This window comes from Bacillus rossius, chromosome 7 (genome assembly GCF_032445375.1).
Source record: "Bacillus rossius redtenbacheri isolate Brsri chromosome 7, Brsri_v3, whole genome shotgun sequence".
Classification (NCBI taxonomy): domain Eukaryota; kingdom Metazoa; phylum Arthropoda; class Insecta; order Phasmatodea; family Bacillidae; genus Bacillus; species Bacillus rossius.
In genome coordinates this window covers 45,620,796-45,637,546 of record NC_086335.1, presented here as the reverse complement: position 1 = coordinate 45,637,546, position 16,751 = coordinate 45,620,796, and the positions used below count along the sequence as shown (strand labels likewise).

General features: G+C 38.6%; 1 protein-coding gene across 1 annotated transcript; it reads right to left on the bottom strand.

The window, feature by feature from the left end:
* Nucleotides 1-255: 255 nt before the first annotated feature.
* On the bottom strand, nucleotides 256-9,616 carry LOC134533961 (WAP four-disulfide core domain protein 2-like). The gene is made up of 2 exons (XM_063371805.1): nucleotides 9,355-9,616; nucleotides 256-2,752 (listed from the first exon to the last, which is right to left on the bottom strand). Exons 1-2 carry the CDS (start codon nucleotides 9,581-9,583, stop codon nucleotides 2,559-2,561), a joined length of 423 nt encoding a protein of 140 aa, XP_063227875.1. The 5' UTR covers nucleotides 9,584-9,616; the 3' UTR covers nucleotides 256-2,558.
* Between the last annotated feature and the right edge of the window lie 7,135 nt (nucleotides 9,617-16,751).

Here is a 16,751-nt window from a genome sequence, read left to right as displayed (position 1 = left end):
AGTTTGTATGAAAGACATGCTTACAAAAAACACATGTGCGAGTGGTGTGAGGAGTGTGAGAATTTTTTGGGGTGTGTGGTGTGCGAGGGGTGTAAGATTTACGAGGGGTATGAGGGTCGTGAGGGGCGTGAGGGGTGTGAGAGGTGAGACGGGTGTGAGGGATGGTGACATTGGGCTCTGTAGGGGCAAAGTCAATACTTAAAAACTACTTAACTATAAATCTACTGACCTTACATCATGAATGAAATCAAATTATTGCAATAAGTGTCACATTATTTATTTTATTCATAGTGTAAAATACACAATAAATACACAAATATTTTCAAAAAATTACATATTTCTAATAAATAGTTTGAATATCAATGTCAAATAATAGTAAATATAATGTTCTATCAGTTTATTATGTTCAGTTATCACTATATTTTATTCATTAAAAAATGTTTTGCATAATGTATAAATTAGTATACAATTCGTGTGGACTTTGGCCTGAACATTAACTTAAAATTTTAGTTACACATTCTTCAAACAGTAGGTAGCCAACTATTTTCTCGATATACAACTACAATATTGATGTACTATTAAGATGGTTCACAGCTTGAATATAAAGTTGTGAAAACTGCTTTAATTGTTATATTAAGTTGGGAAGTACAATGTCTAATCAAACAACATATACCTATATCAGACAATTATCTCTGTGCTCCCAAAACTGCTGTATGAGGTTGAGATAAAACAGCTGCGAGTGTTTTGTTTTGTCATACCTAATCATTTCTCAAGCTTCTGCAGGAATATTTTTAAACATTGTTCAATATTGTGTTGCGTGTGGCTGAAGAGGTTAAACAGTAAAATAAATACCTGTATTTGTTATGTAATCAGGAGTACCTATGATAAACTGGCTCTTACAATACTTTTTGAATTTCTGAGTAATGTTGTAAATAAACATTTTTTCCAGGGAGGGAATGGTCATAAAATGGTGTAGTTGTTTTCTTTTTGCTGTAAAAGCAAATAAGTCAAAGAAGTATCCTTGTCATTTCACCAAGATGTTAATTAGGCTAAACTGAATATTTTCTTCTTCTGAAAATGGAACAGAAATATTCATTTAATATAACAGGTATTTGTAAATTTGTACATTTACATTAGAACACCTGTATCACTACAAAATAGTGTGCGCAGTAATACTGGGTACGGATTCTTACCCGGGCATTTATGCTTTTGTGTTGTTCCAGTACCTAAATAATTACAGTTATATATAAACTATTCCCTGAATAATTTCCCAGTACTAACTACACACATTAATAGGCAAATAAAACAAAATAAAATCCAATTATTCAATATTAAATTATTACTTCCATTGTTTAAAAAATATGCTTGAATAAAATATCAAAAAAAAATATAAAATTATACAAAAATTTTCGTAAGAAATAGTCAGTATTATATCGAGAAACCTATTATATATGCCATGTGTTTTAAAAAGTTACAATATCTTTCTTGTAGTATTATAAACTATTTCTTGGCAACTGGTTTCCAAAGGAATCTTTTGTAAAAGTACAGAACATTTTTTTTTGTGTGTAGACTATTTTATTATATGTCTTTACATAACTAAATTGTAAATGTGTTAAGAATACTTAAAAAACATATTTGCCTCAATTTTGTAGTGCCATTCTGCACTGGGTCTATGATATATATATGTCATTGGCGTGATCCATCGTAGACTAGCATTTGCCCGCAGTGAGTTATATGCGAACCGATGTTCAGAGCTACGTTTAAATATTTAATAATAATTTTTTTTTTTTCATGTGAACTAGGAATGTTTCTGAGAACCATTTTCTAAATTTTAGGATGAGTTCAGGTATCCTATACACTGTCTGAACATCCCACGTTGGATTGGGTGCTGTCCGAGCAAAGTCCAGGTGCTTGGAGATGCTGGACAAAGAGCGCATGCGTGAGAGTCGTAGCTGGAGTCTCGAGTCATCAAGAGTGTGTGCACTGTAGTCCTGTCTCGAGTGAGGATAATTGCATGGTCTTTTATTCAACACTATTGTAGATATTGTGACAAAACAATTTTTTTTTTGCATGAGTAAAAACTAGTAGGTATTAATTTAACTATGAATTAATTTTTTTACTACTGTGTTGCTAAATATATATATTTTTAAAATAAAAAAAAACAACTAAGAACTCATAAAAATTTACCCGTGACGTTTAGTTGACTGAGAAATAATTACTTAAAATTTTAACCAATTGCAGTGCGGCTCCATTAAAAAAAGGGGTGGGGGCGTTAAGGGTTGATAGCCCTTTCTGAGCCAGTATTGAATAATGAAATTTATATTTTGGAAATCTTTTTTTTTGAAAGTTGTATGTTAGTGCTAAAGTTCAGTATTTCAAGACCACATATTTGTAAATATTCAATGTCATGATTTGCAAGTGCATCCTTCTTCTCGCATGAGAAGGTAAGTCCTGGAGACACACCCCCGGGGGGGGGGGGGGGGGGGGGCAGATGAAAGCACGTCGAGACACGAGGATGGTCACAGTCGAGCCCGCGCCGGTCCGGAGAACGCGGGGACTCAAGCCCAAGCCAGCGCGTCGGCGCCCCGGCGGCCCCTGCGGAGGCGCTCGGAGAGCAGCGGTCTCTGGCAGGCCAGCGCGCCGCACCTGTTGCGGCAGCACTTGAGCGCGCCGCGGCAGTCCGTGTCCACGGCGCAGCGGCTGGAGCACACCCAGGGACCGCCCGGCTCGGCCGGACACGCGCCGGGCTTCACTGCGGGCACAGAGCGAGCACACGTCTCCGAGTCGTCGTCTCACAACTGTGTCGATCACAGTTCAACTTGCACACTTTCTTAAATGGTTCAACTTTCACGAAATCAAAAGAAACATTTATACATCGCATACGTTTTGCATAATTAGTTGCCAAAAATAATTTTTTTTTTATAAAAACCAAAAAAAAATTGAATGTCTTTTGGTACTAAAAACATTTTTGATACTTTATGATAGGGTTTGCATTTCTATATAACAAAAACCTTATTTTATTTTGCTTAGCTGTCAAAAATTCTCACAAATGTGAGGATTTAAAAAGGCTAGGAAAAAATTAAATTAAATTTTCTGAAAGAAATCCCAACCATTTATTGAAGAAGCCAGTATCATTGTTGTTTAAAATGAAAAGTTTTAGTCATGTTTTCCAGTTTATACTCCTCATTTGTACACTCCCCCCAAAAAAAGTTAAAAATTTAACATTGGCAACTAATTAAGTAAAAAGTATGCAATGTAAACACTTTTTTTTTTTTTTCCGTTTTATGGAAGTTAAACCATTGACAAAGTCTATATGTTTACCGGCGATCCACTAAAATACAAAGTAATGACCCAAAATGTGACCCTCCCCCCTCCCTTAACATCACACAGAAACATACGGGTACCTGAACATTAAATTTGAACTGTAACGAAGAGGTCTATACCGTCTTGCCTTAATGATTCCCTTAGCTATTGGTCTAAGTACAATGTGTGCAAAGTCAAGACCGCTGATACGACCTTGAGTTTGTGTCACGGGGGCTGACGGGTGGGTCGGCGGGGAAGGGGAACGGCGCAGATTGGTGACTATTATCTATTCACGGTGCCTCGTTGGCTCCCGACGTGTGCACGTCACTGGGTTGGTCGCCCTGTCCCGGACTAAGTGCGCTCACGAGCCCGGAAGGGGGGGGGGGGGGGGGGGGATGTATTCCGCGGACTCGCGCACTGGAGGCTGAGGTCGCAGGAAGTCCAGTGTCGAGGTGGCCGGATTCGTCGGGAACATGCTGAACACCCAACTCGCGGACAATCCGGTGGAGAGGTCGCTGCTGTTGTTTCGTCCGGCCCCCGAGAAGATCGGCGACTGCGCATTTCGAAGAAGTTTATTTTTAGAAGGATTATTGCAATCCTTATAATGCATATTTCCTCTCCATTGCAGCACGATATGTCTCGTACACAGAAGCGGCAGGAACTGTGTTTCCAAGCAGTTCATATTTAATGCCGATTTGCACACGTGTCACTGCAAGCATCTCTCTTACAAACTGGACATGTGTGTTTCATGTTTTTTTTAAAAATAATATTATGTATTTATGGCTTGTTTTAACGAGATCATCAAAACAATTAATAAATTAATTAAAAAAAGTTAAGTTTTCCTTTCTCAAGCGAAAACGTTACTAATTTCTGTTTGTAAACGTTGGCGTTCTAAAACGTCTTAACACTCCTTGAGATTTTAGTGTGACAATCAATTTCCTTTTAAATTTGAGTTAAAAAGATAACGTACTCATAAAAAGTGATATAATGGTTATACCGGACTCCCTCCCTCCTTCACAAAATCCTGGCTAAGGCCCGGTCCGTGGTGTAGTTAGGATTTCACTCCAGGAAGGTATACACGGCGGACCCCTCGTAGCTGTACCCGAGTCCACAGATCCTGAAGTGAGAATGTGTCTCACCCGACGAAAGATGTTTGCTCTAGCTAGACATTTCCGGGTGGCACCCTATGAGGAAAAGGCATACCCTACAAGATGGACCCCACGTATTCATATTTGTTTTTGGTGTTGTCCGTCCAAATTTTTATAATAGCACTCTGTGTTCATTTTTTTAAAAAGACCATTGGAGTTTTCACTGACAGTGTAAAAAGGTGCTGTTTCACTTAAACTCTCAAACAACATATAAAATACAGTACCTGTTTGGAGTTGGAATGAAAAGATCGTCGGGCCGACGGGCAAAGAACTCCGGTAAGCGTGGCTGGGTTCTTACAATACCCAAGACCGGTTCCCCGCAGTTTTATTACTGGGCGTGACTCCTCGACGCCGATTAAGTCATCGGCCGGCGTTCACGTGTTCGAAGGGGTGCAGGGAAATGTTGGGAAGTCATCATTTCACAGACGAGAGAGCCACACCCAAAGTTCCCCGAAGTTCATGCTTGCTTTTTTTTTTTTTTTCCGTTCTATCTCATTGTATAAACCGGTGTGGCATTAAATTTTGCGGTCGATTAGGATAGGTTAGCTACATTATAAACACTTTAAAACATTGTGGATGGTTGGTTATATTAGGTAAGTATAGCTACATTAAAAATGCTGTAAAATCATTTAATGGTTGCTTAGTAAATAACTTTTTAATATGTAGCTATCCAGGGCTAGGAAACCGTTTACATGATTTCACAGTATCTTTAATGTCGCTATCCTAACCAAATCAACCGTCCACAATGTTTTGTGAAGTATTTATAATGTAGCTAACCTAACCTAATTGACCATTAGTTATCATGAGTTACAATGAACAAAAAAAAAAAAAAAAACCGAAGATGCACGAGCGGGAGTTTGAATCTCTCGTCTGTGAAATGAAGGCTTCCCTGAAATGTTGGCCACGCTCGCGCTACGTCGCTACGTCACCACGTCCGGTCGGCGAGCTGACGGGTTCGAGGCCCGGGCTGCGACGACAGGCAAGCGGGCGTTGGATCACGTGAGTCGCGGGTCCGAGTGTCCATACAGTTGGCACGAACGAGGACACGGAAGCGTATACGCATTGAGCTGGGCAACGTCCATCTCTTCTGTTCGCGCCAACTCAGTATAGGTTAAAAAGGATGTCTGTCATCAACTTGTATTTTATTATTATTATTATTGTATATCTAAATACATATGTAAATCCCCTTTGTGTTACGTCCTCATATCTCAACACTTTTTTTCTCTCTCGCTTAAATTTAAGTGTTAAAACTACGATATTCGCGTTTTTAATACCTACTGCATTACTACGTTTCACTGGCGGATCCAAAAAAAATAATAATAATTGAGGCCTAGTGGCATGGCCCCTTCCCCCTGAAACCTGAATAATTTTCAGATTTTCTCCAAATTCCTTATCATAGTTTACAAAACTTACTAAAGTATGAATTTACTGATAATAGTTCGTTTTTGAACCACAAATAAAATATTTTAAATATTTCAATTGTAAATGTACTAAAATTGTAGATATTAGAAATGTTTTTTTGTTCCTCCACTGACCTTGAATCTGGCCATGCCTATGCTACGTTTGCAGATAAACTTTAATCATAACACATGTAGGTAACTTTGTTGGTCATAAATTTTTCAATAAATATTGTTGGTCGCCCTTTGGCACGTTTCCGTGTACTGCGGAACCAGCAGACGATAGCGAAAAGCCAATTTGTTGCGTCCGTGATCCGGTTTCACGTTTCCGCCTAGTCAGGTGTTAGTGTGGCGGGATGATAGGCGGGATGATAGGCGCGACGCTCTCTGGTGTTTCTAGTGCGGTGTCCGGCTCTGGACTGGCGCGCAGGCCGCAGTCTTCTCGTCGCTCAAAGAAACACTATGAGATTTGAGCGGTGACCAGTGGCGTAGCCAGGATTTGTGTGTGGGGGGTGTTAAGAAGCATGCCCCCCCCCCCCGTATTAAAGTGGGGGGGTCCGGGGGTCCTCCCCCGGGAAAATTTGGATTTTAAGGTGTAAAATAGTGCTAATTTAGCAGTTTTCGGTTCTTAAATTTAAATATTGAAATGGTAAACATTTTATTAATTTTAATATTAAATTTGTTTGAGTGATGAATAAGAAATTAATTAAAATTTTGGTGCTAAGGAGGGGGGGGGGGGGGGTTGAACCCCTAACCCCCCCCCCCCTGGCTACGCCCCTGGCGGTGACCATAACATTGCAGGGCGGAGAAATGAAGAGAAATATATAATGCAAAGACCCTTGAGTGCTTTCAAGAATCTTTACCGGGTGTTTTCATGTCTATTATTCTGAAAACATACCGTTAGGAATTACAGTAAATTTACGAACTTTTCAACGAAGAATTTAACTCAAATTCATGAAGAGTTCTTCTTAGTTACAAATAACTGAATATTCGTAGAAACTTCTCCACATCTCAACTTAAAGAGTTCGTACGTCACCTGTAGCCAATCAGATGGCTCGGAAAAATTCCATTCAATGAAACCTTATCAATCTTTTATTTTCGACGGACGGACGGGCGGGCAGTTTAAAAATAATAATAAAAAAAGTCTTAAGGCGTTGCTTTTATTTAATTTTTTTTTAGTTGGTTTATGTGTTTAGCTGCTTCCGTATTATTGAGTTTGAACACGTTTTAAAGTTTTATATTAAAAAAAAAAAAAGAAAGACGGAGACACAAAGTAAGTTGGCAGCATCCAAGTGAACAAAAATTATGACATTTGGATAATTTTAAATCGCTCGTCGACCTCCGAAGCGCAGTCGATGTACACCAGCTTACGGTGCGATGGGATCCGGGTTCGAGTCCCGGGCAAAACATGGATGTGAATTTGAAAGACGATATGAATTATAAAGATACGATAAAGAGTTTCGAATGAGGAGCTGAGTCTCTGGTCATTGGCGTAAAGCTGTTAACCATTAAATAATTTTAAAAAAAAAAGTGTATGGCTAGGCTAGTTCACGAACATATGGATGATGAACGGGGGCAACGGTTAAAGCCTGGTTTATAAGCTACGTAAGAAATTCAATAACGCAACACGCAAAAAGGTTCAGTATTCACATATCAGTTTACCAGTTGTTAAACTAGACGAAGTGCGATAGCTATTGTTAAACTTCCAACTTTATAGAGTTTTGGCTTGCGTTTTAGACGGCCATATTGGAGTGAAGTGTTCCGAAAACTTTCAAATACGCGAGCGTTATGTGCCTAAAAGGCCATGTTTTTATTATGAACACGAAGTTTTCACTTGCTAAACTTTCGCACAGTGAATCATGCAATTTGAAATCACATCGTTGAAAATTTCATATGTTTTCATTATAACCATGAATGAACAAAAGAAGCTCGGGAAAGAAATTAATTTTCAGCTGTTTTATAATTTCAAGTTGTCCGGTTGGTGACGTCTTGGGATTTGCGTGTTTGCAAACGACTGTGAATATTTCTTGAGTTGGTTGTGTTGCGTTTTTGTGCCTTAGGCCTGTTCTACAATGGCATGTAAACGGAGACGGATCTCACGAAAAATTTCATCATCGCGTCTGCTGCTTTCACAGTGCCCGGAAACGTAACAAATAGGAATCTGTGAGACTGCATTACAAGACTAGGAAATATTAATTATATATATATATATATATATATATATATATATATATATATATATATAGTCCTTAAAAGAATGTCCCAGTTTCAATGGTATATTATAAAAGTTTAATTTAGACTATTTGCAACAAATCATACATAAAATTGAAGGTAAACTAACCTAGTTTATTTTTACAAATGTTCAATATGTGCACCTTTAGTTACACGGCACACATCCAACCTAAAGTCCAATTCTTCCCACACTTTGGTTAACACCTCCGGAGTAATGGAAGCCTTAGCCTTTTCAACTCTGTCTCTCAATCAACTCTAGCAAATCATTAGGTAGCGGCGGAACGCGGAGACGATATTTTATAAAGCCCCAAAGGAAAAATATCGCATGGCGTTAAGTTAGGTGAACGCGGAGGCCAGCGAAAAAAGAGCTCTTGTCTCGACCATTGCGTCCAATCCAAACGGTCAGGGACTTGGACGTTCAACCACTCTCGTGCAAAGAGATTCTTATTGGGGGGAAGGAGGGATCACCACCCTGTTGCCAAATAAAATTTTCAAGTTTCACACTCTACTAATTGGGGGAAGAGCCATTCTTTCGCGCTGCAAGTGACCTCGTAACCTTGAAACATCACCACAACGCTTACAGTTGATACTAATAAATTTCATAACTGGGACATTGTTTTTTGACGTGACGTCTAATAAATCGATGAACGCCGGCTGCACGCACGAAAAAGGATGACTCATTGTTCCGTTACGCTCATTGTCTCGTTACGCTCATTGTACGCTTGCGCCACATCTATCTCTCTTCCACTCGATTGGAACAACCATCGATTTGACTTTTTCGAGGCACATTAAACTTGAAACACACCCATTCGTTCCCTACTTTTCCTATCATCGTCTTATCCTTTAACAGAATAACACAGATCGGAAGAAGTTAAATAGCAAAAATGTATAAAAGTTATAGTTGAAATAATCTGTTCGTTAAAGTAATAAACATATTTGGATTAATGAGTGCAAAAAAAATAGTAAATTTATCAATTAAATTGTAGATTAAATTTCACTCCTTCCATGTATCCATACGAAAGAGTGATAATTCAATAAAAATGATTGAATTTTATTCATAAAAGTATGCAATCATTTCATCAATGTTTTGTTATGACGTTGTCACGTTAAACTATCGTCCGTAAACCGACTTTACAGACAACCGATTTTTTTTTTTTTGGACATACAGTACAATAAATATAAACGACTAACGACTAAGTAACAATAGAAACTTGTATGGAACATGGCCGTGAGGGGGTGAGGTGGTGAGGGGTGAGTAGGGGTGAGGGACGCACCTGCGGGGCGCGCGCGCGCCGTGACGGGCTTGCTGCAGACGAAGCCGCCGCACGCAGTGGGACAGCACTTGAAGTAGCCGGGGCACTCCAGGTCGGAGCGGCACACGAAGGCGCACACCTGCAGGGCGGACGCGGGCGAGCAGGAGCCGGGCTTGCCCTGCGCGCGCGCCAGCCCCAGCGCCGCCAGGGCCACCGCCGCGACGCACAGAGCCTTCCTCGCCGCCGTCATCGTCTCCAATCTCCTTGGCCACAGCTCCCCTCCCCGCCCCCGGCGGCCTTTATACCCGCGCGCCGCCCCTCCCCCAACAATACCCTCCGCCAACGGGGAGGGGCGCCGACTCAATCCCTCCTTGACACGTGGTGACGGTGAATTGCTAAACGATGCGCGCGTACCCTGCAACGGAATCTTCACAGGATCGAATAACGTCTATACCTACTAACAGGGCCGGCGCGTCCGTACAGGCGAATTAGGCAACCGCCCAGGGCGCCAAGTAGCTGGGGGCGGCGCAGCACGACACATAGCAGCTGATATAATATGTTTAACGATTATTGAAACTAGATGAAAATGGAATTTTTTGTAACAGTTTGGAATGTTTATATTGATATTAAGTAATTATTTAAAGTCCACGGTGACCTGTTTATTATTTGTAATAAGTAAAAAAGTAAAAAATAAATAAAAAACACAAGCCTGCTTACATTTGATTGTTGACAAAATCTTAGGCTTACGTGATGTATTTTGAGGCACGGAAAATTTTTTTTGAGGTGTCCGGCCCGAGGGGGGTGGGGGGCATTACGGTTTTTCGCCTAGGGCGCCAATTTACCTTGCACCGGCGCTGCCTACTAATAACAATTATAAATCTTATACTTCAGTATTTTATATTGAACACTGTTCCACATCATTAAAAAACATTTATTTCTTGTGAATGTTAGTGATTTAAATTGTGTTTATAAACTTTTTTCAAGAAAGGTTATATTCCCGTATGTATCATTTATCTGCATTATAAAGTTATTACATTATTATTTAATGCGTAATCGGAAGTAATAAACTAGGAATATACATTCAGCATATTTATTGATTTTCATCATTAATTAGAATTTATCTCGATTATTTTACTAAATTAAATACTTATTATACACTTCTAAATACTTTATGATTATATTAATATTGAGTAGGCCTACTGAGTATTTATTCAAAACATTTAATTTGATTAAGTTTATATTTTACCAATTGTATTTATACTATTATTCCAGTCCCTTTGTTATTTTATTTCTATTAATTATTCGCATGAAAAATAAAATTTAGTTCTTTATTACTACAAGAAAGTATAACTTCTAACGCGCGTACATAAGCACACACAACACCATTTTTTTTTCATATCAGACCAAAATTTTATAAGTCTATTGCTGAGTGGGATTAGACCTGTCCATCTTGCAATTTTATTTATATATATACATATACACACATATATATGTATATATACATATATGTATATATACATATATATGCATATATGTATGTGTATGTATGTATGTATGTGTATATATATATATATATATATATATATATATATATATATATACCGCTTGCATTGAATTTATAATGCTTAATTTTTTGAGTTGACATTGGGTAGGACTTAGCTTTGGGTACTTGTCGAAGTCAACAATAATTATAACAATAATTATTTAGCCCACATGAAATACAAAATGTTTCCTCCCGCCGCTTATAGACTGGAGTATGTTAACAATTATGACATACAAAAAAATTGGGATGAATATTTAAAAATTAGTATTATAGAAAAAAAAAGGTAGAGGAAATAAAATGATGGTGAGGCCCAATCCCCATTAAAACCGTTCATTCGAAACCTTTCAAGTTATGCGATATGCGCAGGTCACATTTGTAGTTATGGCCACGGTAATGTTTACATTTAAGAAAACAAATGTTTTTAACATGGTGGGGTTGTAAAAGTTGGGCATTAGTTAATGGGGGAGGGAGCCCGACACATTTATCTGCCCTTGGGTCCTTTGTTTCTCTCAACAGCCCTGCAGTCCCCCCCCCCCCCCCCCCTTCTGGCCGTCTCGGACCCGGCGCCATCTTGCCGCCATCTTGCCGTCATCTTGCCACCATCTTGCCGCCATTTTGCCGCCATCTTGCCGCTATCCTCACAGCCTCGTCGAGGACGTTTGCCGAAGTGCCACGGGCGAAAACTTATTGTTCCCTAGGACTGAAGTTATCAAATTTAACAAATTTTATACACTTCTTGCTAGGTGAATAGCGGATACAGGAATATGACACTAAAAATGGCCGTCGTGACGTCACGAATACAAGATGGAGGTTCGGCTCCTGCTCCACACCCAGAACCCCTTTTGGGGGGGGGGGGGGGGGGAGAGAGAGAGAGAGAGAGAGGCTCGGAGGAACCAATATATAGTACTATTTTGTAGTGATACAGCTGTTTTCACTAGGAGGTTGTAATGCGCCTAAGGCACCCGTTGGAAAATCTTATATATAAAATTCTCGTGTCACAGTTTTCGTTGCCATACTCCTCCGAAACGGCTTGACCGATTTTGATGAAATTTTTTGTGCTTATCCGGTATCTATGAGAATCGGCCAACATCTATTTTTCATCCCCCTAAATGTTAGGGGTAGTCCACCCCTAAATTTTTTTTTATTTCCAGTTTTTGGTAGGAAATCACCATGGCAACGGCTGTTGCTTTGTTGATGCTTCATTCGTCTCTATGGCAACGGCTATTTCATTGTTAGTGCAGTCCTCATCACCGTTGAAATTTTGCAAGTACTTTAAATATCAAAAATTGCCATACTCCTCCGAAACGGCTTGACCGATTTTGATGAAATTTTTTGTGCTTATCCGGTATCTATGAGAATCGGCCAACATCTATTTTTCATCCCCCTAAATGTTAGGGGTAGTCCACCCCTAAATTTTTTTTTTATTTTTTAGACAAAATTTTTAATTTCTATTTTTTTTATGATACAACATACAAAAATACATACAATCCTCAATTTTCACCCTTCTACGATCAACCCTTATTTTTTAATAGCCATTTTAGTAATCTAATCATTTTTCCTCTCCGGTCGAAAACTGATCAATCGTCATTTAATTAGTTATCCCCGCCAGATGTCTACAGGTGTCACTTCTGACCCAGTAAACAGCACGGAGTAGGGATGAGAACGAAGCCGGTCTCCTTTCTTTCTCACTCCCTACACAGTTGTCGGCCATCATTATTGTTTATGCATCAAGTGTAGTAGTAACGTTGACAACTATTATTTTGCTATTTCAGTGTAACTCTCATATTAACTTTTAATCATTCCTATTTTATCAATAATAATTAAATTATCAATTTTGAGTGTATTTTGCACGATTAGTTAATCAAGTGATTTTATAACCTCAAAAGTACTCAACACGTGACACGAGCTTCCAATAACAACGGATTTTGTGTTGTAAGTATACTTTTTTTTATTTATATCGAAAATGTTGTTGATCTTATAAAAATGTAATTTTAATTTAATTTTATTAAAACAATGTAATTGAACAATTAAGATTTTCATAGTTTCCAACAAATCAATCATTATGAATCTTTATTTTGAAATGTCAATGGAAATATTGGTTATATGAAAAAATTATCTCCGGTCGAAAACTGATCAATCGTCATTTAATTAGTTATCCCCGCCAGATGTCTACAGGTGTCACTTCTGACCCAGTAAACAGCACGGAGTAGGGATGGGAATGTTTTCATAAAATTTAATTTTTTACTTTTGTTTGAAAATTTTTTCCATAAAACTTATATTTTTGTTATAAATCATTTCAAAACTGCGGAAAAAATCCTGGCCCTAATTATACTTTTAACATTTTTCATCATTAAATAATTTCATTAATTCTATTTATGTATGTTTTGTACAGTGAGCAATGCCAAGAAAACGCAAAGGGGCTGATTTGAGCCGCAGTACAAGTAAAGCTCGAAACTTGCGAAATAGCAGATCCGAAAGAACAGAAGAACAAATCCAGAAACAAAATACTGATGCACGTGTCAGAATGGCGCAATTGCATCAAGAAGAGCCGGAAGATACACGAGCTGAACGCAATGAAGTCAGAAGATTATAACAACGACAATCACGCCGTTTCACAGTCAATAGACGAAGAACAAATGACCAACAACGACAACAGGTACATCGAGCATTTATATCTGATTCATTCCTGCGTCTAGCATTCCAGTATGAGCCCGATATTGAATATTATGCTCATTCAAAAGTGGTAATTGGTGCTATGGACAAGGAATGTCCGCATTGTCATGCTCTGAAATTCAAAAATGAGCCAGCTGGGATGTGTTGCGCGTCAGGAAAAGTGCAACTACCTGAAATTGAAACACCACCTGAACCATTGAACGGCTTACTTATCGGCACGGATCCAGATTCTAACGTGTTCCTGAAGTCAATTCGAAGATTCAATTCATGCTTTCAAATGACATCGTTCGGAGCAACAGAAATAGTTCGAAATACTAATGCAACTGGTCAACAATTCAATTCTACATTCAAAATCAGAGGCCAAGTTTATCATAAAATGGGCTCACTGCTGCCAATGCCAAACGAACCACATAAATTCTTACAAATCTACTTTATGGACGGCGAGGATTCCGGAAGCGCACTTGCCAATCGCGTGAATGCACGTTGTGATTATAATAACCTTGATTCACTTTATGCCAGGCGCATCGTCAGCGAGCTAGATGCTCTTTTGAACGAGCACAACGAGTTGTTGAAAATATTCAAATCACATATGCACCAATTACAAAGCGATAATCACGCTATCGTCATTAATCCTGATAAAACACCAGCTGGAGAGCATATTCGTAGATTCAATGCACCCGTTGTTGATGATGTTGCTGGAATCATGGTTGGCGATTGTACAGCTGCACGAGAAATTGTGATTCGTAGAAGAAATAATAATCTTCAGTTCATTGCTGACACACATCGTTCATATGACGCTCTCCAATATCCGCTAATATTCTGGAAGGGACAAGACGGATATTGCATAAACATAAAACAACGAGATCCCGTATCAGGTACTTCATTGATTATTAATTTATAAGAATAAACACTCAGCATAAAATAGCTTTAAAAATTATCTAATATTTATCTCGATTATTTTACTAAATCAAATAATTAATTTTATACACGTGTTCATATTAATATTTAATATTGTTTTTATTTAAAAACAAATATTTTATTAAATTAATGCTTTGCCAACGGTATTAATAACATTTTTACAGCACTTTTATTAATTTATTTCTATTAATTAGTTGCATGCAAAATTAAAGTTAGTGTTTTATTATGCCAAGTAAGTATAACTTCTAAAGTGCTTACATAAGTACACGAACCCTTTTTTTATGTGTAAACATCTTAGCTCACAATTAAATTATTGAACGTAATAAATTTAAATTAATTTTCATGAACAAATATTACAGGAGCTGAAACAAACAAGAACGTTAGCTCAAAGGATTATTATGCGTACCGATTAATGATTAGACGTGGCCTGGACAACGTCATTTTACGATGTCGTGAGCTTTGTCAACAATTCATGGTCGACATGTACGCGAAGATTGAGAGCGAACGACTACGACACTTACGATATAATCAACAAAAGCTGCGCGCGGAAGAGTACATTCATTTGCGAGACGCTATCAACAACAACGCCGACGTCGCCGAAATTGGTAACCATGTCATTTTACCATCATCGTACGTAGGCAGTCCACGTCATATGCAAGAATATATACAGGATGCTCTGACTTTCGTGCTCGAATATGGACGACCATGTTTATTTATCACGTTCACATGTAATCCAAAATGGCCAGAGATTACATCTTTGCTACTGCCTGGCCAAAATGCAATACATCGCCATGACATTACAGCACGTGCGTTCAGACAAAAGTTGAAGTCTTTAATAAGTTTCATTACTAAATCACATGTATTTGGTCCCACACGTTGCTGGATGTATTCGGTTGAGTGGCAAAAGCGAGGATTACCTCATGCACACATTTTGGTTTGGTTCATCGACAAAATCCGTCCTGAAGAAATCGATAGTATCATTTCTGCGGAAATTCCAGATCCATCCACTGACCAACTGCTTTTTGATATTGTTACAACAAACATGATTCATGGTCCATGTGGTACTCTTAATAGTTCATCGCCTTGCATGACTGATGGAAAATGTACTAAAAATTTCCCTAAAGATTTTACCAATGATACGGTCACAAATGTCGACGGATACCCAATATATCGTCGAAGAAATCCTGAAAATGGCGGACAGTCATTTATTAAAAATATCATCAACACAGACATTGATATTGACAATCGTTGGGTGGTGCCATATTCGCCTCTGCTGAGCAAGACATATAATGCTCATATTAATGTTGAGTTCTGCAGTTCTGTGAAGAGCATCAAATACATTTGCAAGTATGTCCATAAAGGCAGTGATATGGCTGTGTTTAGAGTGGAAAATACTAATGTGAATGCTTCTCCAGTGAATAAAAACGATGAAATAACACTCTACCAAATTGGTCGGTACATCAGCTCCAATGAAGCTGCTTGGCGTATCTTTGGTTTTCCAATTCATGAACGGGATCCAGCAGTTGTTCAGTTAGCCATCCATCTTGAAAACGGTCAGCGTGTATTTTTCACGAACGAGACAGCGATTGATCGTGTAATAAATCCACCTAAAACTACACTCACTGCATTTTTTGAATTGTGTAATCGTGCGGATGATTTTGGTGCCTTTGCACGAACATTACTCTATTCACAAGTACCACGCTATTTCACATGGACTCAAACAAAAACATGGATGCCCCGCAAGCAAGGCTCACCAGTTGCTGCATGTCTCAATTTATTTAAATCAAACGCCTTGGGGCGATTATTTACAGTCAATCCAAGACACACGGAGTGCTTTTATCTTCGACTGTTGTTGGTTAATGTTACTGGCCCATTATCATTTCAAGATATACATAAAGTGAATGGGCAACAATATCCAACGTATAAAGATGCATGCCTTGCACTCGGCTTGCTGGAAGACGACAACCAGTGGGAATGCATGCTTGCTGAAGCTGCGTTGAACTGTACAGCAATACAAATTCGTCTACTATTCGCTATAGTGTTGACTACATGTTTCCCAGCCCGAGCACAGATATTATGGGAAAATCACAAAGATTCAATGACTGATGATATATTGCATCAACATCGTATACGGTGCCACGATCTAACCATAACATTCAGCGACGAAATGTACAATGAAGCATTGATTGCTATTGAGGATCTTTGCATTGTCATTGCCAACTTACCACTTAGTAATTTCGGTATGAATTCGCCAAATCGAACTGCATCTGATTTAATGAATACT